This window comes from Narcine bancroftii, chromosome 13 (assembly GCF_036971445.1).
Source record: "Narcine bancroftii isolate sNarBan1 chromosome 13, sNarBan1.hap1, whole genome shotgun sequence".
Taxonomy (NCBI): Eukaryota; Metazoa; Chordata; class Chondrichthyes; order Torpediniformes; family Narcinidae; genus Narcine; species Narcine bancroftii.
In genome coordinates, this window is record NC_091481.1 from 25,013,246 (window position 1) to 25,037,170 (window position 23,925).

Sequence of the window (23,925 nt, forward strand, 5' to 3'; positions counted from 1 at the left end):
GAAAGTTAAAGCCAAAGAAAAAGCAAGAGAGGGCAAACAAGGAAGCAAAAATTAGTGGGAAGGTAGAGGACTGGGAAGCTTTCATAAGAAAAGGCAACTAAGAAGATTAAGAAGGAAAAGAGAAAATATGAAAGGTTAGCAAGTAATATCAAAAAGGATACTAAAAGCTTTTTTAAATATATAAAGAGCAAAAGAGAAACAAAAAAAAACAATGGAGAGATTGTAATGGGAGACAAGGAGATGGCAGAGGAACTGAATGGATATTTTTGATCTGTCCTTACAGTAGAACATATTAGTAGCTTATCGGATTCTCAAGGGTCTCTGGGAAGTGAAGTAAGCGCTGTCAAGATCACGAGAGAGAAGGTATTTAGGAAGCTAAATGGTCTAAGGTAAGTCTCCTGGACCAGATGGAATGCACCCTCAAGCTGTGAAGGAGGTTGCTGCATTGATTGTGGAGGCATTGGTAATGATCTTCCAGGAATCAATGATTCCCAGAGGATTGGTGCATTGCAAATGTCACTCTGCTGTTTACGAAGGTAAGGAGACAGCAGAAAGGAAACTATAGACCTATTAGTCTGATGTCAGTGGTTTGGAAGATGTTGGAATCAATTGTCAAAGATGAGGTTAAGGAGAACCTCAGGAGCATCACAAGATAGGTCCAAGTCAGCATGGTTTCCTTAAAGGAAAATCATGCCTGGCAAACTTGCTATAATACGTTCAAGATAGACAGGGGAGAAGCAGCGAACGTTGTGTTCTTGGACTTTCAAAAGGACTTTGACAAGGTGCCACATATGAGGCTGCTTAACAAGAGAGCTTATAGAATTACAGAAAGAATACTAACATGGGTGGAGCATTAGTTAAAATGCAAGAAACAGATAGTGGGAATAAGGGGATTCTATTTGGGTTGATAGGCTGTCACTAGTGGGGCCACTTCCTTTTTATGTTGTATAAAAATGATTTGGATAATGGAATGGGGGTGACAGATGAATAGATAGCTTAATGGCTAAATAAGTGGATGATACCAAAATAGGTTGTAGTGCTGAAGACACAGAAACACTGCCTTGGATAAATTAGGAGAATGGGAGCTGAGCCACACATCCCCTGAGCGCTCTGCCAGGAATGTTATCCAGACCAGCAAGCTAACACTCTCTTCACATCGACCACAGTAAGACACAGCTCCTGATCATTTGGAGGAGAAATGGTCTTCACTGCAAAATGCATGTAGAGGTTGTTCAGTGCATCTGGGAGGGAGGCATCACCAGCACAGCCAGATGATGTAGTCTTGAATGCTCTTCCACATGTGTCGCGTGTCTTTGCTGTCCTGAAAATTACCATGGGCATATGCACACTTGGCCTCCCTGATGGCTTGGCGCTTGCAATAGCTAGGGCTATCTTGTCTGCTCTGATGGCAAACTTGACTCCTCAGTAGCACACTTGTGATCTTGTTGGATTCCACAATTTCCTCTATTCTACAGTAGTTACTATATTTGAGGTATTTAGATAGGAACTCGAAAAGGTAGGGCATTAGATACAGACTTACTGTAGGCAAATGGGCGAAAGAATTCATGTCTCTGCTGTGTAACCAATTTACTAGGGGGGCTCTGGAATATTTTAAAAGGGATGCAAAAGGTTAATTACTGTAATTATCTTTTTCAAGTTTCTCAGAAAATGGAAAACACAAAGGTGTAACATGCAGAACTCTTCCTGTGTACGAGAAAAGAGAACATTAGTATAAACTAAGCTTACTTACTTGGCTTCTTCCAAAAGATCTTCAATATTGTCCAGTGGTTCTGTGGCAGGATTTTCAGCAAGCAGAGATTGTATCTTATCAATCCTTTCTTGCACAGCATTAACAGTTTCTTGATAAGGACCAATAACTCCACTGGCTTTGATTGTATTAGCTTGCTCTACGAGTTGTTTACTTTGAATGGTCAACTCTTTGATTATTTTATCCCAGAGACTGAAGCACGCGTGGCACTGTTCACAATGAGGGAATGTACCAAAGTATCCTCGAGCACATCTATCACAGCGATCCCCTGCAATCCCTTTTCGACAGACGCAGAGTCCATCTGTCTGGTTGCACTGCTGTGTCTCGATGCCAAGTTCATTACAATCACATTCTAAAAGAAAAAGAAAAGGCATATTACTTTCAAATTTGTAATGCACTTTCCATATAGCAAAGTTTCAGTCCAAATATCTGATGTACTAGAACACCATCTCCTGGTTCAAACTGCTTTTACAAATTGGCACCTATATTATGACAACCAATCTCAACAGTGCAGAAATCTCTTTAAACTATTCACGATAGCTTTCACTCTCTAGTCAGGTGAATTTGTTTGAAATTGGTGGACTGAGGTTAAAGAAAAGCCACTAGCACCGCCAGTAACAGGAGAACTACTATGAGAAAAAAAAATCCAATTTTCATGGCAGATATATCAAAAGGAATTGGAAGTTTGGAGTGCACAACAGAACAAAGTCAAACAGCAAAGTACAATTAAACAATCATACACAATGCTGCTTTAAAAAATATTACTTCACATCATTTACCCAAACAATTTATTCACACATTTCACCTAAATCCCTCTAAATATTCACAAAGGAATGAGCTTGCTTTTGGCCTTTTATGCATTTTTTGACTTCATGAAGGTGTCACGTCTTGACTCAATGTTGCAACAAAAAGGTCTTTTCTTCCAGTCCCTTCTAGATCAATGACTGGACACACTCAATTGAAAGGCTAATTGATATCTTCTAGAACCTTCCTTGCCAAAGTTGAGATAACAGTGCTAATTTCATCTCCTATTTTCATATATCTTTTTAATCGCACATATTAAATGTTTCCTTTCCAAGTGTCAGGCTTGTTTGAATGTTTCTGCTGTCTGTGACTATCAGACCGTTTGAACTGTTTCTTTTCACAAACCTGAATGCCCATTTCCAACTAGGAACAAGTCTTTCTCAGCAATTCTAACAGACCCAGCCATTAAACAACTATTTTCTCATAATATCAAAATAACCAATGTGAAGTTCTAAAATTTTCCATTTAATAAAAATGTTCCATCAAAACCTGAGGAGCTAAGGCATGGTAAGTTGTATTCAACTTGGCATTTGTCTGACTAAATCCATCCTTTTAAAATATTTTTGTATAGTTGTCTAAGAGCACTAACCTTGTACATCTTGGCCAACTCCATTGCTGCAACCAAAAAATGCATCACTGTCTTTCACCCCATATATCTAAATTCTCATATGGTCACTATGGCAATTAATCTGAATTGAATGTTATTTCAAACTTGTACATTTGATTATGCAGTCAATTTATATAACTGATTGAGGCCATCATTGAATTCTCTGCATTAGCCACTGTGAGAGATGAGTACAACTGATATAAAAATATGAAGATGAAGAAACTAAAGTAGTAGATTTGAATATGTAATTAGTAAGCCTTAGACAGTATTAGCCAGTTCTACATATGAAGAGGACACAGCCCTGAGGGTCGGGAAGGTGTAAATTAGAACAAAGACAGGTTTGTGAATAAGGACAATGAGGATCTTTTTTGGCTTGGCTTCGTGGACGAAGATTTATGGAGGGGGTAAATGTCCACGTCAGCTGCCGGCTCGTTTGTGGCTGACAAGTCCGATGCAGGACAGGCTAATGACATGATAACACACCGACAGGATACCCCCTGGTCTGCCAAATGCACAGAAACAGCACGTAGGCAGGCAGGATTGCAAAGCTCTCCAGGATGCAGAAGAATGTAAGGGGGAGGGTATTCCTATACTGAAATAAACTGTATAAAAGTTGGGTGAGCCCCAGTGTATGTGTGTATTCCCAGGGTAAGGGGAAGCACCCAACTTTGCATTGTTGTATAATAAATGTTCTTTGTTCTCAATTTTTGTCTCGAGCAATTTCTGTGAAGGTACTTCTGTTTCTAACACCACTGTAGATGTTCCAGACCAAGAACCAAAATTTGCTCAAAAGATCTGTGATTTCTGACCAGAGTAAAAGTTCTTTCTAATTGGTTGATGTTTATCCACAAAGGCAATGCTTTCTCAATTTAAGACTAAATCAAGTGCAATGCACTTTCCATATAGCAAAGTTTCAGTCCAAATATCTGATGTACTAGAAGAAAAGAATTTGTCGACACCATCTCCTGGTTCAAACTGCTTTTACAAATTTGGGGAGAATTTATAAGATTTAGAGTAGGTCACATAAAACAAGAATTCACATCGGAAGATCTCTGGAGAATGTAATCATCTTTCACAAGTAGATGTTCATTGAACTGACGTCATAAAATGCTTGACCATCGTCTTTCTAGAGTCAAGCTGTCTAAGTACCCTTTCTGTAAAGTGCTCATAGAAAGGTCACTTCTGGATTTTTTTGATCTAACAACAGATGGGAGAAGAAAGAACTGTTGTTTTGTTGGAGAAGGTGGGGATTTTGCAAGACATGAGTCACATGGTGTCTTTGGAGTTTCAGTTGGAAAAGAGAGAGAGTTGAGGTAACAGCTCAGTCAGTCAGTGTGTGGGACACTGACAAGTGCAATCCAGGGAAAACTGTTTGAAACTGATGAAAGCAAGTTCCAGAGAAGTAGATGGCTGAAAGTACTATCTGTCTGATGTTTCTCTTGAAATAGAGGAAGGAATGGAATGCTGTGGTAGCTTGAAGAAAGAGGTTACCATCTAGAAGACCCTGATGGGGCAAGTTTCATCAGTGAGACCCTGAGGTGACTAGTGGTGGTACCTCAGTTGTGGAAATTCTGGAGCAACAAATATCTCTCTCTGCAAACCCTACAAGAACCTTCCTGAGTGTTAAACATTTACCTTCAAGCACCAAGCCTGGTGAACTTTATACATGTTAAATTCTGTGCACAGTATGGTGATTGCCTGCAACTAGAGAACTTGGAAGAAGTAGTGAGATTGAACTGTGAACCAAAGAACTTTTCTTGAAATTACACACATGTGCACTTAGAATTAGAAGGAGATAATTTGGGTTAGTATAGAGTATAGTATAAGAATAGAGTTGTTAATGTTTGTCTGATTCTATTTTCATATTTAAAGTTGATTAAAAATAACTTTTGTTTTAAAAACTACTTGTCTTGGTGGATGTTTATTGCTGCTGGGTTTTGGGATCCTTTAAGAGCATCTTGCCCATTGTGGCTCAAGAGATCTTCTGCATTGATTTTGCATCATAAATAGGAGTGTGTGGGTGATTTCAGATCATTCTCTGTTATATTTTACATATGAAACTTCTGAGAAAAATTCAAATAGCTTATCGTTGGAGATTTAATACAATGTTGTTAAAAATACGGAATTTATTGATTTTTTGAAAAAACAAATTTTTTTTGAAAGAAAATTCTAAATTGTTCAAAGTAAGTTTGTATTATGGGATGCAATGAAAGCGTATTTGAAAGGACAAATAATTAGTTATACTTATAAAATAAAAAAGAATCGGTTAAATCAAGAGTCTTGAATTAGAGAAACAGATTGATGAGTTAGAAAAGGAATTTCAGAAAGATGCTACAGGAGATCAGAAAATAGAATTATCTAGGCTGAAATTGAAATATAATACTTTGCAATCTTATCAATTTGAATGTGTGATTAATAGGACTAAACAACAGTATTACGAATGGGGAGAGAAAGCACACAAGGTATTGGCATGGCAATTAAAGAAAGAAGATATCGAGGACTATTAATGCTGTTAGACGGAATTCTCTTATTACTTATAAACCTCGTGAGATTAATGATGAATTTTATTCATTTTATAAAAAGTTATATACATCTGAAGGAAAATAGGAAACTGGATCGATTGATTTTTTAAAAATCACAGTTGAATTTATCGATATTAGAGGATGGAGATATACAGGAGTTAGAAGAACCATTTACTGATTCGGAAATTAAAATGGCTATGCTGGAAATGCTGAAGAGTAAATCGCCTGGTGATGATGGATTTTCGGTTGAATTTTATAAAATGTTTAAAGATGATTTATCTACAGTGTTTGGGGATGTATTACGTCAAGTTGGAGTACATTATGATTTACCTGAGTCTTGTTCTAGTGCTTTAATTACAGTAATTCCTAAAAAAAAGAGAAATCCTTTAAAGGTATCTTCATATAGACCCATTTCGTTGTTAAATGTAGATTATAAAATAATAGCTAAAATATTAGCAAATAGATTGGATAAATTTTTACCAAAGTTGATTCATATTGATCAAACAGGTTTTATAAAGAATAGATATGCTTCAGATAATATTTTGTGAGTGATTAGTTTGATTAATAGATTTCGACAATCTTTAGATCATCCGATGGTGATATCCTTAGATGCAGAAAAAGCATTTGATAGAGTTGAATGGAATTTTTTGTTTGAAGTTTTGGAGAAATTTAAGTTTGGTCCTCCTTTTATTGGTTGGATTAGGGCTCTATATAGTAAACCAGTAGCTAGAGTATTGATGAATGGTTTGATTTCAGAATCTTTTAAGTTAACTCGATCAACTCGTCAAGGTTGTCCTTTATCACCACCTTTGTTTGCGTTAGTGATTGAACTTTAGCACAGTTGATGAGACAAAATACACAGATACAAGGTATGAAAGTTTTAGATGAGGAGTATAAAATTAATTTATTTGCTGATGACGTATTGGTGTATTTAATAAACCCAGCTCAGTCACTTTTGCATTTGAAGGAATGTTTAATACAATATGGATGTCTTTCTGAATATAAAGTTAATTGGGAAAAAAGTGAAATATTACCGGTAAGTGAAGGAGATTATTCAGTTATAAGAATATTATTAATTTGAAGTGGGCTGATCGAATTAAATATCTGGGTATAATTTTGAATGTTAATTATCAATCTTTATATAAATTAAATTATGGTCTGTTAATGAAAAAATTAAAACTGATTTGATTAAATGGAAAGATTTACCTATTAATTTAATGGGAAGGATAAATACAATTAAGATGAATATCTTTCCACGTGTACAATATTTGTTTTAATCTATTCCATATTTACTTGGTAAATTTTTTTTTGAGATTTAAATAAAATGGTTAGGGAATTTTTATCGAGGGGTAAATTTTCGAGAGTAGCTTTGAATAAATTAACTTGGAAATATGAGTTAGGGGGATTACGTTTACCAATTTTCTAAATTATTATGAGGCAGCCCAACTTAAATTTATTAGTACATTGATGGATTTGGTACACCCTCCTAGTTGGGCTAAAATTGAGATAGCAAGTATTTCTGAATTTGAAGTACATCAATTTTTGTTTAGGTGGAATATGAATTTGTTACAACAATATAATGTGCCTATACTAAAATATTTAATGAAGTTATGGTTAAAGAAAAATAAAATGATAGGTTCTAGGGGTAAATTACTGGCTTTGACTCCGTTGTATAATAATCAACTTATTTCTTTTTCAATACATAATCAAGGTTTATTACATTGGAGATTTAAAGGTGTGAAAAATTTGGGAGATTGTTTTAAATAGGGTAAGTTTTTATCTTTTAATCAGATGAGGGAAGATTTTGGTATTGATAAGAATTCTTTATTTCTTTATTATCAAATTCGATCTTTGGTAAAATGTATGTTTGGTAGACAGATGATTTTATCTAAAATTACTAAATTTGAGACTTTTCTTAAGAAGGTACCAGAGAAGGGTTATATTTCATTTATGTATCAAATATTACAGGATGGTATGGATAAAAAAGGTTGGGATAGATCTAAAATTAAATGGGAAGCGGATATTGGTTTTACTTTTTCCGAAGAGGATTGGTTAGATATCTGTTATGATAGTGTAACTAGATTGATAAATGCACGTTATAAAATGATTAATTACAATTTTTTTACATCAATTATATTTGACACATGAAAAATTTTTAAAAATATGGTTTTAATGAATCAGATTTGTGTTTTAGATGTGGTGATACAGTTGGAACTTTTTTTCATGCTGTTTGGTCATGTAATCATATACAATCTTTTTGGAAGAAAATTCAATCGTTTTTAGAATATCTATAAGATTAAAATACTTTTTGATCCAACAGTAGTTTGCAACCTCTGAAAGGCTTGGGATTAAATAAGTTTCAGCTTGCTTTTGTATATTTAGCTTTATCCGTAGCGAAAAAATGCATTGCCAGTACGTGGAAAGATACAAATATGATTGATATTAATAGATGGCATAATGAGATCATGTTTCACATGATAATTATAATTTTTTTATTAACAAGTGGCTGTTATATTTGGAATATTTACATTTCAATTTATATTGATTAGATTTTAATATGTATATTTAACTTTTTTTTAAATATCCTTTTTTTTTATGGCTCTCCTTAGGAGAGTTGGCTGAAGGGGGGGGTTTCTCTTTTTTTATATATCTAAAAATATTCATGTTCATGTTTAATTGCTGTATATGTCATATATTATTTGTTTTTTTGAACGAATAAATAAAGTTTAAAAAATAAAGGAGTGTGATAAAAACCTAAACAAGCATTCCTTCACAAATACATCAGGCTTCGTGATTCATGGAGGAGAGCAGCATGGATAACATGACCACTAAGGCAGTTACCAATGATGTACACAAAAGGTGGATGTAATAAATTAATATACCAATTCATTTAGAACCTGTTTGCACACCTATCCATGATTCTGAACCCTCTCTGGACACACATCTTCCTCACCCGTAAAACCTATCTACATTCTTGACCTGAATCCAGTGGGGTATTCACAGATGGCAGGTCAGCAGACACTGAGAGTTGTGTGCATTGTTGAGTCTCCTTATCCACATTTAACTGCACCTACTTTTTTTTCCCCCAAAAATACTTTATTTGCAATAAATTATATACAATACAGGAGGAGGAAAACTATTCAAGACTAACATATTCAGTAAATTACTTATAATACAGGAAAAGCTATTCAAAAATTTACAGTGACAATCAGCTCTTAATAATGTTACCATCCCTATGGCACCTTGTTGTTTCCCCCCAACTCTGTTGCTTGAGGAGTTTCCTCTCAGTGTCAGCACCTCAGTGCCCAGTAATGGGAGGACGCTAAACTGTGCACCTTCCCCACAGTGCCCTCATGTTGGCTGCACCAAGCCTCAGCGCATCCCACCAGATCCATAGAGTTCTCCTCTCTCAGTTTCTGCAGGACATTCTGTCTGATAGACTTGGGGTGAAAGGTGTTGTCCTGGAAAAACTTTTCCATAAAGGATAGGTGGTGCAGTAAACCTGCACTAACTATAGGTCGAACAGATCACAAACTAGCACAAATATGGTGCAGGTGGTGGATGGGTAATGACATGCATTGTGTACCAACAGTAATACCACCAGATTCATACCTCCACTTTACAAAGCATCCTGTTAATATTAATGTTGAAAAGCCTCAAAAGGGTTCTTCATTTTGAGCTTCACGTGACCCACACATGAATAAAATAAGAATTTCCACCTTGCAGCATTGCACTGGTTTATGAAGAGATCCCTACAATCAGGAAGGGGACAGGCTTTTACTCCTATGGACGCTGCAATACAAGCAGAGTTCCTCCAGCATTTCTGTGCTTTTATCGCAATCAGGAGACCTAGTTTTGCTGTTCGAGGTCGTGGCCTATGCTTGGAATAGCAGGGAAAGCTCTAGACCAGCCATTCTCAGTGTTTCTTTTGGCTATGGCCCCTGCCCAAAGTTTATGGGCCCCCTTCCCTGTGAAGCAGTCATGTTTATGGTTTCCCTCACACTTCTCAGCTACCGACTACATAAAAAACAAAAAATTCAGTCCGTGATCCCCACTTAAATGTGCTGCAATGGTTGGTGGGGGGGGGGGGGGGGGGCGGGGTGAAGGCATATGGTCCCCGTGAGAATGATTGCTCTAGGCTAAAAACACTAATTCAATTCTGATCAACTTCAACTCACAGAATTCCCTCAGCAAACCACTAAATCTTGTGTCTACTCAACAGTTGTACACATCTATAGAAAAACAGTATACAATGTCCACTTTACCTCGAGCTTTCATAAAGTGTTCTTCATGGAGACAAAAAAACTGCAGATGCTGCAACCTTGAACAGACAATGAAAAGCTAGAGGGACTCAGTTAGTCAGGCAGCATACATGGGTATAAATGGTCACTCAATGTTTCAGGTCAGGACTTTTGAGACTGGGTGGGAAGGAGAGATCGGAAGATAAAACAGAGGGGGGAATTAATGCTACAAGCAAAACCTGCAACCCAAGCCCACATCATCTGCTTGCTAAACTTCAGCAACTATTTATTACATTAAAACACAGTTAATGTTTAAGGAATCTCCTCAATCAGTTTGCAGTGATTTTTAAATATTAACTCTGTGAATGATGCAGTTGTCAAAACAGATGGCAGAGATCAGAATACTTTAGATTTCTCTAACAAACCAAATATGTCAAGGCCAACAATAGAATGTTTATTTACATAGTGAAGCTACTTCCACTTTTGCCTGAATATTGTTGCTAAATGGACGTGTGACAACATTCCCTTCATTTTCAAAGTGGCATTTGACCTTTTCCAGTACACCTTTTTGTGTATTCAGATTAAACCGCTAAGTGGCCTGATCTTGTTGCAACAGTAATTTCTCCAAATGAAGGAGCAATACCACTTAGCATTCGGGCCAACATTCTTTTAATCAGTTTAAAACTTGAATAATTATCTTGGGTTTTTTTTAAACGATTCTACTCTACACAGAAAGTTGATGCAGTGATTGTATAACTTCTTCATAACTATAGAATTTTGATACATTTAAAACTCAATTATGCAATCAAGAGTCTTTTCCAGTCTGAATTCAATAACCAATACTTTTAGAATTGAGTGCTTCAACACTTGTGTGATAAGGCCTAACAAATAACAATCATTTAGATACAGTGGCCATCAGCAAAGAAATTGTATTCAGTGGTAACCTAAAAAAAGAACTGGTATCAAATCAAAATTTTTCCTTCTGTTTTCCCTTATCCAAGCCAAATGACGGTCTCTGGCATCCATCAACGGCGAATATAACAAACTAACCAGTAAAATTAAAGAATGTTCAGTCAGCCAACCAGAAAGTTCAAAAGAATGAAATAACATACATTTTTAGAAACAGTGAAGTCTGCAGACACTGTGATTGTAGTGCAATACACAAAAGTGCTCTTGAGCCCTTCATCAAGACAAGGGCTCAATCTTGAAATATTGGTTATATCTTTTTCTTTGGCTTGGCTTCGCGGACAAAGATTTATGGAGGGGTAATGTCCACGTCTGCTGCAGGCTCGTTGGTGACGTACAAGTCTGATGCGGGACAGGCAGACGCGGTTGCAGGGGAAAATTGGTGGGTTGGGGTTGGGTGTCAGGTTTTTCCTCCTTTGTCTTTTGTCAGTGAGGTGGGCTCTGTGGTCTTCTTCAAAGGAGGTTGCTGCCTGCTGAACTGTGAGGCGCCAAGAGGCACGGTTGTAGGCGATTATCAGCCCAGTGGCGTTGGTCAATGTGGCAGGCACCAAGATAGGTTATATCTATTTGCTTCCAATAGACGCTCCTGAGTTTCTCTAGCATTTTTATGTATTGCACATGAAATTATAATTGATGACATCAGGTTGAAAATTTTGAAATATCAATTTTTCCTTAATTATCCATTGTGGATTTCAAATAGATAACACAGGTTCTCATCTCCAAATCTTCATGTTTCTTCCCTTTTAACCACCGAATTTTGTACAATATACTGGCCTGCCCACCAACAACTCTACAATTATGAATGGGAATGAATATTTTCTTTCTCTTAGACTCGCTCAGGGTCATGGATGACTTTTCGTTCATAGTCTTTTCCACCCGCCCCATTGACTGACAAAGGTCATCAGCCAAACTACAAATATTCAAGATTTTTTTATTGTCATGTAATAGAACAGAACATGTATTAATAGACAGAATTACCTTCGGTATGCCACAATCCCAACAAAGTTGCCAATCATAGTGAAAAGCAAAATAGCATCCCTTCAGAGTCACTGAGTGTCTGTGCATCCGCCTCGAGTGCCCCTGCAGTCTCTACAGCCGCACAGACTCCTGTTCAAATCATAAACAACCCGAGAAGCCTTCAGCTCCCGAGACCTTACTGGAGCCCTTCTTGCTCTCAGCTCCCTCTCTAATCCCAGCTCCGACACCTGGTTCCCACGACTCAGTCTCCAGCATCCCATCCGGGTCCCCGACTGCAAGTCGCCTGCAGCCTGTGTGGGTCCCTCAGCCGCTGAGCCCCTTGCTGGTTCGCTGCCGGGATCACCATTCCCTGTGCCAGTCTGGTGCTCCCTAGAGTCCACAACCCCTTGTCGCCACTGCAAGTACAGGCCATCTCGGGCACAGACTTCCACAGTCAGAGTATTTTACTTACAAACACCATCGACTCCTTTATCAGGCTGTATAAAGCCTTTAGAGCCCCCAGCATTGAGACTAGGTCAATGAATTCTTCAGAGTAGCATCATCCTGGGTCTGAACCTCCATTTTTTTTTAAACCATTAAATTCAACCAAATCACCGCTGCCCAGTTTTGTCACATACTCGATGGTTCTATGAACAAAGCAGTATGATGATTTAAGAAAAGTCCTATAATCTAGTTCAACCTCAATGCAAATCAGTCAGTCAATTGACAGAGGAAGTTGCTGAAACAGGAAATTACCCACCTCAAAAGACAAATGTTTTAACAATGGGAAAATCAAATGAAGAAATTTAGAGTCTGAAAGTTCACACAGTTAAGCAAGTTGACACAACTCATTTTGGTCATGATGAGCTATTGTGTCAAATTGAACAGACCCTCTGAGCACCACAGATCAAAGTAACTGCCGGATATCATATCTGAAGGTGACAACCCATCAATTTAACAACCTCAACCAAAAAGCTCCTTCACAGAGAGTCACTTAAAATGACCAGGCTATGCTGCTATGTGGAAGTTGAAATTCTGAAATCGCACAATTGCCAAATTCAAACAGCCACTCACCCCCTTGGAAATGAAGATTGCAGTTTGGGATGCCTCAGCAAAATTGCGAATGCTGCTCCAAACTCTCCAAATTAGAGAGACATTAAGAAAAGCTACAAATGTAGTTGAAATTAACAAATTCAATATTTTCAAAATATAACTGAGATTCATTACAATTTGAAAGTTATATTTTTACTTGGTAAACGTTAATTGACACAAGTTAATCTAAAGTTGATCATTAACTTTGTAGTGGCACTGAAGATTCAGGCTGACTGCAAACTTTAAAGTAGTTTCAAAGCCAGATTTTCAATGTTTCACCATAAAATAATCCACCATCTGTAATGGCACTCAGGGACATCAAAATGTGGATGGCTTGTGAGGGTATTCAATTTCTCAAAGAAACATGTCCACAGAATCATGCACTTCTAAACAGAGATTGGAAGAACACTTGATATTCCATTGGAGCACTTTCCAAGGAAATGGTATTAAAACTGACTTCTCCAGTTTCCACTAGGCTGTCCCTTGTATGTCTGTCTGTCTGTCTCTCTCTCGCTCCCTTCCTATCCCTCCATCTCCTTTCCTCTAGCTCCACCCCATTTAAAGAACTACTATCCCCTCCCCATTATTTCTCCAATTTAGTCTCTTCCATCCTCCCACCCATATCCACCTATGGCCTCCTGCCTCCTCCCCTGCCCCTCCTTCTCTCCTCTCATCTTTTTACTCAGGCACCAGTCTGCTTTTTGCAAATATTTTGACAAAGGGCTCAGACCACAAATCTTGGTTATATCCTTTTGCTTCCTATAGGCGCTGCATGTACTGCACCTTTGTGTATGGCACACTACGATCATATTGTCTACAGACTTTCCTGTTTAATAAGATTCAAAAAACTAGTTTCTTTTCAATAGGCTCATATTTTATTTTAATCAAACTTTGCTTCGACACGAAAACATATAAATGAAGCATCTCTTACCTCAATTGAACAGTGAAAACTAACAAAAATCACTGGACGGCCACAATTAGCACAACGCTGTTACAGTGCAAGCGATTTGGGTTCGAATCCCACGCTGTCTCTAACGAACTTGTGCATTCTCCCAGTGTTTGAGTGGGTTTCCCTTGGGTGCTCCAGTTTCCTCCCCCCACCATTTAAAAAATGTCAGGGGTGTGGGTCAATTGGGCAGCATGGGCTGGAAGGGCCTGCCACAGTGCTGCAGGTCTCAATTTAAATGTATAATGTTACAAGGCGGCTCCAATTTTCTGGAAGCAAATTCAGATTTATAATTTCTTTGGAATTGCTCAAAATATATTCTGTGAATACATTTATAAAGGTACTGTGTTATTCATTATGTTATGCTTCTAATGCTAAAGCCACAAGTTATAGATACCATCTGTCTCAAATTATCTGCAGGAAAAGGTTTTTCATTTCAAAATTACAGATTAATTAACCCCTTCATTTCAATGAAGCAGCAGCTGGGCTTTCGATTATTGTTTCAAAAATGTTTGTTCTTTACAGTCAAGCTCAAACAAAGTCCATCAATGATGCAGTAATTTTCATATTTAAATCAATTTAGAATAATTTTGCATGGTTTCATAATGCTATTATGTTTTTGAAAAACTCCCCATAAAAAGGCCTTTAAATTAAACAGATAGAACTGAAGTACAAACAGCTATTGGGACCCTTCGTGGCCATATCCATAAAAACAGCCTCTGGATTAATCCCACTTCCCAACTCTTGCTCCAAAACCATTCAAGCTTTGGATTTTTTTTGAAAAAGATTATTCTGTAATAAAAATTACTTATAACATGGTGAAGTTTACTGCCTCCGTCATCCTTTCAAGCAGTTTGAAAGACATCTCTATATTAATAAAAGTAGTTGGCCCAACAATCACCCTACATTGAACGTGAATAAGACCAATTTTCACTTTCGCTAATGAGGATATATGTGAATTCAGTCTTCATTGGCACGATATTCGTGGATAGAATCTCATGTCGCTGTAGTGTGGGTAACACCCCCCAACAATTTGCAATCTGTTCACATGGACTTTCATTTGATGGTAAGTGTACAACTTCTGAATATCACATCTCACTTTGACAGCATTCAATTTAATTTCATTGTTTAGATTGGCTATTGTTCATTGTAGCAATTCCCTGGGATCGAAGATGACTCGTTTCCATTCGTTTTGTTGGCCCTGGGGTGACTGTTGAGACCAACATGGGAATCACAGATACTTTGAGATGAAGCAGGTAAGAATTTTGAATGTGCTTCTCCCATTAATTGTGTAGGGCTTCTGCAAGTTCCCAACACATAGACTCAAAAGATTCTAAATGTGCCTTTTCCATTTAGAACGAGCATTCCCAGGAAACAGTGGGACCTGCATTCTCTAGGGAAGCTACTGAAACACCCTTTGTACTTTTCCTCTGACTGCTTGGTAATTTCTTCCCAAATGGTATCAGATTTGGGGCTCCCCTGCTGGGGAAGCAGACAGCACATGCCTCTCAACTAAAATGCCAGAAATACTCAGGTCAGGTTGCATTCATGGGAAGAGAGATAAAGTCAGAACTCACAAGGGCTGCTTACCCAAAATACTGACTCAATTTCCCTTCTCACACATGACCTGACCTGCTGAGCTATTCCAGTCATTTCTGTTTTTGATTTCCAGCATTTGTGGGTTTTTTGATTTTCATTGGTATGTTTGGAAGTGATAACTGGTTTGTCTATTTTCCACATTTCGAGATATAATTGTCAGTCACTTTCTAGTACAATAATATGCCGACTAGAGGTAGCATTGCTCTCATAAAGCAGAAATCCCCATCGCCACCATTGGTTTTGTGCCAGGTTCAAGGTCTTGATTTTCTAATTTACTTTTCCTTAATTAACCAAAGGCTTTGCTAGTGGACGGCAAAATTTCCAAGATCTCACCAGGAATCTTTATTGTTGGTGCAGAGAGGGCAGCTGGTAAAGAGGGGCAGTTGTCTTGTTGATGTCTTGTGGAAGGCTCATCCTTAAATGCTTTACAGAACATGATAATGATTCCTCTGAGTTTGTCCTCCAAGGATGCACAGAGGCAACTAATGTCTGCTGACAGAGGTTCAGCATTGGATTTTGACTGTAGTCCCAAGTTGGACAAGTTCCCAGTAGTTCTGAAAATTAAGACGTATTTTTGCATGAAAACTGTCAAGGTACAATGCGGTAATAAAGATTAAGCATTGATGCAGCCTTGTTTGACACTGGCCATTGTGATTGGCACTGTTATTAACCTGCTAGCAAATGGCTTGCAAGTCAACACTAAGCTAACACAAGATGGAAATAAATTTCCAAGGGCAGGATGGAAACCAGCCCTTTGGGCCAAGTCCACAATGGCCACCAGGTACCGATCTACAGTGGCATCACTAGGGTTGGTGTAACCAAATGCACTAACTCATGGAGTCACCACACCCCTACCCCCCACAATGGACCTCCTCTCGTACCAGATCATACAGAATCCTCAGTAAATTTTTTAAAAACTAATGTTACTTGTAAATCATAATTCCCATATATCACTGAATGTAATGGCAATAGTAGTGAGATAAACAACTAGCAAAATTAAAATAAATAGGTTCACAAATACTAATTTCCAGAATATTGTAGCTAAAACACCAGAAAATTTGACAAAAGCAGCAACTATAAAAACACCAGCAACAACAAAAACAACAGCGTGCACTTGTAGCGAGTGCAGAGAAAACCATGAGATTTGAAGTGTCATTTTACTGTAATTGATAATAATGACAGATCTGATCAGAGAGTATAAGGTTCAAAAACTAAATTAGCATAGAGTTTTAGACTTGTAGGTACATTGATACATGCAAGATGGGCTTACAAATAATATTGTTGTTATAACTAGCTACAGGGATAATTTTATAAAAAATAAATTTCTGCTAAAAAAAAACTGCACAAAAATTTTTAGAGGTCATTTTGGTGTCACCCCCTCCAATGGTGTCACTCGGTGTGGTCTGGACCCCCCCCCCCACCTCAGTGATGTCAGTGCCGATCTACACTAATCCAACAATGATCCCATTTGTTTTCTTCCTGCATTCCCATCAATTCCCCACAAATTCTACAACCAAACTATTCACTAGGGGCAATTTAACTGACCAACTCACACATCTTTGCATGTGGGAGGAAAACAGAGTATCTCGAGAAAGAAGAAAAAAAATCACACTCCACACCTAAAGCATTCAAGGTCAGGGTTGAATCCTGGCTGCTAACACTGAGAAACAATAGCTCTGCTAGCCCCACCATTGTATTGTCCTCCAGAGTGATGGAAATAAAAAATTTGGCCACGTGTAGAGTCCTCATTTATTTTGGAGTTAGCACATGGTGAAGATCATGTCCAATGTGCCTCTGGATGGGGACAGAATCCACACAGAAATTTGGTAATCAGCTCTTTTCCATTGGGAAGAGGAATTTGCAAATGACAATGTATTGCACCATTTGAAGACAAAGAGCAGCCAGGGAGACTCCTTTCCCACATTGCCTTTGCTTATCATTACTGGTGTCAGTCTTTTCATCTTTCTTGGAAATTATTATTACATTTGTGCTGCCCTCTACAGATGTGGAGGTGAAAGTCTTCACTACTGTCCCAATGTGGTAACCAATAAATGGGATTAGCCAGTGGGCTGATATCGCCTCAAACCGTGCATCTTGGCGCCTCACAGTTTGGCGGGCAGCAACCTCCTTTGAAGAAGACCGCAGAGCCCACCTCACTGACAAAAGACAAAGGAGGAAAAACCCAACACCCAACCCCAACCCACCAATTTTCCCCTGCAGCCGCTGCAACCGTGTCCGCATCGGACTTGTCAGCCGCAAACAAGCCTGCAGCTGACGAGGACTTTTACCCCGTCCATAAATCTTCGTCCGCGAAGCCAAGCCAAAGAAAAAGATAATGTGACTCTTTCAAAAAGCATTATTGCATTTAAAGAAAATAAGGACCAAGTTACTTCAAATTTATTTTCTTTATTACATATTTAAAATTCCATGACAAACAAGGTTGCATCATTGCTCCAATACATTCCACAAACTTACCATGAGTTTTCATCACAGTTAAACTCTACTATATATTTTATACAAGGACTTAATACTTCTTGTGTCTTGAGATTGAATCACATTTTACAAATTTCTGCAGGAAATCCCTCAAGAACTGCAGAGTAAGCCAAGTTTAAAGTTGAGCATTTTGAGTTCTATAACCAAATTTTTTTAAATTAAATTGTTAGTGGTTAATGCTATGGTAAAAATGAAACTATGAACTCTAAGTGCACCCACCCAAAACCAGAAACATAAAATCAAACTCATTCGACAATATGGATGTCCTAAGATTGCTGGCAGACCTTGGAATCGGCAGTCTCCGTCGGGCCGCCGGACGTTTAAACATCTGGCACTCCGGCAAGTGCAACACTGCTGGAGTTTTAAACAGCCAGCCATCAGGCCACTTAAACTTTGCGGGAGTCGCAAGCAGTAGACGCTCAGCACATTTATACATTGCGGGTGATTTAAAAGTACAGCGCACGGACCATTTAAACACCGCAGGAACTACCAGCAGCAGATTCACGGGCCAGGTACATGGACGCAGGAGCGGGGCTACAAGTCAATCTGAGACCCTGGGACCTGAGGCTTCCACTCCCTACCTTCCTCCTGGCCAATGTACAATCCTTGGAGAACAAACTTGATGCAGTCCAAGCCAGACTTCAACATCAGAGTCATCATGTTATGTTGCATTGTGACAGATTGTGCTACATTTTGTATAGTATATGGATGGGTTTTAAAGGAGATGAATTGTGGCAGGTTTTTTGGTGTCGATCACAAACAAAAAACTTCAAAATAGAGAGAGAGAAAAATAGAGAGAGAGAGAGAGAGAGAGAGAGAGAGAGAGAGAGAGAGAGAGAGAAAATTCAGTTCTACAGTTCAGCAGCAGCTGGGAGTGGAAGAGGACAAGCCGGCAAGCTTGTGGAAAAACCCCATTTTGAAGACGGGTTGTGAGTGCTTAGTTTAGCCTGGTTAAAGCTCTTGTGGTGCTCCATACAAGAGGAGAGTACTGGCTGCCTAATGTTTGAAAATCTGCACCAACCAACTAGATGGAGTATTCACAGACATTTTCAACCTCTCATTGCTGCAGTCAGAGGTTCCCACCTGCTTTGAAAGGGCATAACTCATCCTAGTACCCAAGAAGAGTAGTATGAGCTGCCTCAATGACTACCACCTAGTAGCACCAACTTCTACTGTGATGAAATACTTTGAGAGGCTGGTCACGGCCAGAATTAACATGTACCTAAGCAACAATCTGGACCCACTGCAATTCGCCTATCGTCACAATTGCCCCACAACTCTAGATTCCTTCGAAAACAGCAATTCACACATATGGCTGCTCTTTATCAACTACAGTTCAGCCTTCAATATTATTATTCCCTCAGTGCTGGTCAAGAAGCTACAAACTATAGGCCTCTGTATTCTTCCCCCTGCAACTGTATCCTTGACTTTCTCATCGGAAGTCCAATCAGTATGAATTGGAAACAACATCTCCTTCTCAGTGATTATCAATACAGGCGCACCCCAAGGATACGTCCTTAGCCCACTGCTCTACTCATTGTACACCCTTGGCTGTCTGCCCAGGTACAATTTGCCGATGACACCACAGCTGTCAGCTGAATCACAAAAGGAACTGAGAAAGCATACTGGAGGGAGATAGATCAGCTCGTTGAATGGTGTAATGACAACAACCTTGCACTCAACATCACCAAAACCAAGGCGATAATTGGTAATCAGGAGAAAGTCGGGAACATGAGCAGAGAAGGTCAAGAACTTCAAATTCCTGGGTGTCAACATCTCCAAGAATCTGTCCTGGAGCCTCCATGTTGATGCAAACTCAAAGAAGGCTCACGAGCAGCTATACTTCGTGAGGTGTCTGAGAAGATTCGGTACGTCACCTAAGCTCTGGAAAACTTCATCAGGAGTACCATGGAGAGCATTCTGGCTGGTTGCATCACTGCCTATTATGGAGCCGTCAACTCTCAGGACAAGAATAAACTCCAGTGGGTTGTTAATTCAGCCTGCAACATTACAGGTACCAGACTTCACTCCCTCAAGGACATTTACATGAGGCAGTATCTTAAAACAGAAGCCTCTATCCTCAAAGACCCTCACCACCAAAGCCATGCCCTCTTCACTTTCACTCTGCTACCAGTGGGAAACAGGTACAGGAGCCTAAAGATGAGCACTCAGTGGCACAAGGACAGCTTCTTCCCCGCTGCCATCAGATTCTTGAATAATCAAGATACTGCCTTACTTTTCGTGCACTATTATTTTTAGTTTTAAAAAATTTGATAGTAATGTTGTAAGATGGTTATAAGAAGAATATTTGCACTTCGATGCTGCCACAAAACACAGAATTTCATAACTTGTTCATGACAATAAATTCTGATGGGATCAATGGTGGGTTGATCGCCTGGACGCTAAAGTGGCTAATTTATATAAAAGAATGGTAGTAGTGCAAGGTTCTTATTCAGACTGGAGGCATGTGACCAGTGGTGTTCTGGATCAGCGTTGGTATCCCTGTTATTTGTTATATACATACATGAAAAAGTGGATGGGTTTATAAGTTTGCAGATGATGCACGGATTGGTGGAGCAGTGGACAATCTAAAGGGCTATCAATCCGCAGGATATAGATTAATTTCTGCAGAGAAATGGCAGATGGAGTTTAATCTGGACAAGTGTGAAGTCGTGCACTTTGAAAATTCGAATGCAAGGTGAATGTATGCCAATAATGGCAGGATTCTTAAATGTTGTGAACAGTGGGATCTGTCTGTTGCTGATAGAAAGTGATAATAAAAGTAGTTAGTGTGGTAAAGGCAGTTTATAGTCTGGTAATTTTGCAGCTATATAAAACTTTGAGAACAAACTTGGAATACTGTATGCAATTCTAGTTGCTCCGGAAGAAAATGGGGTGTTCTAGAAAGGTAGAGGTTTACCAGGTTGTTGCCTGGTTTGGAGTACAAATTATGGAGAGAGATTGTACAAAATCTGTTTTCTATGGGTGTAGGAGGCTGAGGTGCAACCATACAGAGAGGCATTGATATGATGGAGTCAAAATCTTTTCTCCAGGACAAGTGTCACACACAGGAGGGCATGCAGGGGGGGAGCAAGTCCATGGGAGATGTATGGGGCAATATATTTTTAAAAAATAAACACAGAGTGGAAGGTTCCTGGAATAATCAGCCAAGTGAATTGGTGAAAGCAGATAAAATGGAAGCATTTAGGAGGGTTCTAGAATGGTTTCTTTTTTCTTTGGCTTGGCTTCGCGGACGAAGATTTATGGAGGGGGTAAAAAGTCCACGTCAGCTGCAGGCTCGTTTGTGGCTGACCAGTCCGATGCGGGACAGGCAGACACGATTGCAGCGGTTGCAAGGGAAAATTGGTTGGTTGGGGTTGGGTGTTGGGTTTTTCCTCCTTTGCCTTTTGTCAGTGAGGTGGGCTCTGCGGTCTTCTTCAAAGGAGGCTGCTGCCCGCCAAACTGTGAGGCGCCAAGATGCACGGTTTGAGGCGTTATCAGCCCACTGGCGGTGGTCAATGTGGCAGGCACCAAGAGATTTCTTTAGGCAGTCCTTGTACCTTTTCTTTGGTGCACCTCTGTCACGGTGGCCAGTGGAGAGCTCGCCATATAATACGATCTTGGGAAGGCGATGGTCCTCCATTCTGGAGACGTGACCCATCCAGCGCAGCTGGATCTTCAGCAGCGTGGACTCGATGCTGTCGACCTCTGCCATCTCGAGTACCTCGACGTTAGGGGTGTGAGCGCTCCAATGGATGTTGAGGATGGAGCGGAGACAACGCTGGTGGAAGCGTTCTAGGAGCCGTAGGTGGTGCCAGTAGAGGACCCATGATTCGGAGCCGAACAGGAGTGTGGGTATGACAACGGCTCTGTATACGCTTATCTTTGTGAGGTTTTTCAGTTGGTTGTTTTTCCAGACTCTTATGAAAGGGACGTAGGGATATCAATCAAGTGCATGTAGAGTTTTCGTTTACTTTAGACATATTTGGCAGACATGTGGGCTTGAAGGGCTCCTTGTTTGTGAGAGGTACTGTTGCATGTACTTGACTCTGTTGGAGATGACCACAAAACCAAATGCTCTCAGTGTATACTTTCCGGCAGGAAATTGCAGAATAGTGATTAGCAACAGGAATGCAGGCAGATGTTTATCAAGCTTAAACATTTCATTCTAAACTATGCATCCCACTCAGTGGATTTCAAGTTTGGCAACAGCACATTATTTAGTGTAATTTGTTCCAATAGTAAGACCCCACTGAACCTTCACAGATGGGATGCAGTTATCAGTTTTCTTCAACAGATTTTAACCATTTGTTAACAAATTATCTCCTTTGACTCTTAGAGTTCCAAGGGCTCCCATTGACTGAGAGACCAACATGGAACCAAATACTGCCTCTCGTGAGGTCAGAACGAGGTATTATCTTCCTTCAAGCGCATGCATTTCCAGTGAATGGACTTCAATGGCTTCTTGAGTCTTCCTCCTCCATGGGCAAAGATCCCCACAAGTCAATAAGGATGCTACTTTCCTCCCTACACCCGTCAGGCTGTCGACTTTATGAGTCTAGCTGTGGAAATGGCATGATCTGGTGTAACACTGGTTCATTTGCTCTTGCTGTAGGCAATTAGGCAGTGATCAGGAAGCCATGTGATTACTGCTGCTCAGTTAAACAGGAGTTTTGTGCTGAATCCTTCAGTGCAATTAAATAATAATTGAATAAAACTGTATGAAAGCATCCTCTTGGCCCATCCAATCCACTGGCCATCAACCACCCATTTTATACTAATCCCACATCAAATCCATTTTTTTGGTTTTCTGCACATTCTCTTCAACTTCATTTCTGGGGTCCAGTTAAGCTATCAACCATACTTTTAGGGTATTTGGGGGAGGGGAAACCAGGCCACCTGGTTCTCAATCTTTTATCCCCACTCACATACCATCTTAAGTAATCTCTTACTAACCACAAAGCACCTATGCAATTAACATTCATTAGTTACTTCAAGATTGATAAAACAAGACTAGCAAATAGTTAATGATTCTAAAAAACTAAAACTCAACTATTTCATGTCAAAAAATACAATTTCACCAGATTGAGCAATGATAGAGGCCATTCTATTCATCACCTTAATATGAAGGACAGCAGTGAACCAGATATGTGGTTCTTGCATTTCCAAAGTTTCAAGGTCACCATTCTTATTTATTCTATTATTTAGTTAAATTGATGCAAAATTTCTCTTTCTACATTGTGGGATTTGAAATATAGTCCACAAATCATTAGTCCAGACATGTAGTCCACCTCCATAAAGAATTTGCCAAGGAAGCCATGAAAAAGGATTCTGCTACATAATCGATGATATACATAAAAACACTGTTGCCAAAATGCCACTTATGTAACTGATCATGCAATATCCTGGCTGTGAACGGGACTGATTAATTGTAGGTTTCATTAAACACATCTAGGATAATACCACAGAACTAGACGCTAAAACATCCTATGCTTTATTCATTTCAATCTTGCGTGACACAAGCCTAGCAAGTGGCTTCATTTGTATCCATTTTGATACATAAAGCATAAATAAAATCCATTTAATGCTTTAGTTTTTTGTAAAAACATTTTCTTTTGAACCATAAGGACTGCAAAATTGAAATACACCCCTGACCCTAGAATTACATTGTCGATGTGCATGATGTTCATTTCTGTCTTACCAACAAGTACTGGAATCATTATACACAACCTGAAAGTTGCAATCTCCAATAAAACAAGGAACACATTGTCAAAGAGATGAAAGTTAAAGGGATTTGACTGGGATATGTTGTAGTATTTTTTTTTGTACATTTATTTGTGGTTCGTGCATTTTACTTAACAAAAACTCCTAGACAGACATAAGGATGAAAGAAAGAGGATTATGGGATAGGGAGTATTTAGGACCATTTT

At 39.1% G+C, this 23,925-nt stretch overlaps 1 protein-coding gene across 1 annotated transcript in view; it reads right to left on the reverse strand.

The window, feature by feature from the left end:
• lamb1a (laminin, beta 1a) overlaps window positions 1-23,925 on the reverse strand; it is a 99,240-nt gene that overhangs the window by 23,404 nt on the left and 51,911 nt on the right. The window contains exon 24 of the mRNA XM_069907556.1: window positions 1,751-2,120. Coding sequence (XP_069763657.1) covers window positions 1,751-2,120 — 370 coding nt within the window. The remainder of the gene's footprint in view (window positions 1-1,750; window positions 2,121-23,925) is intronic.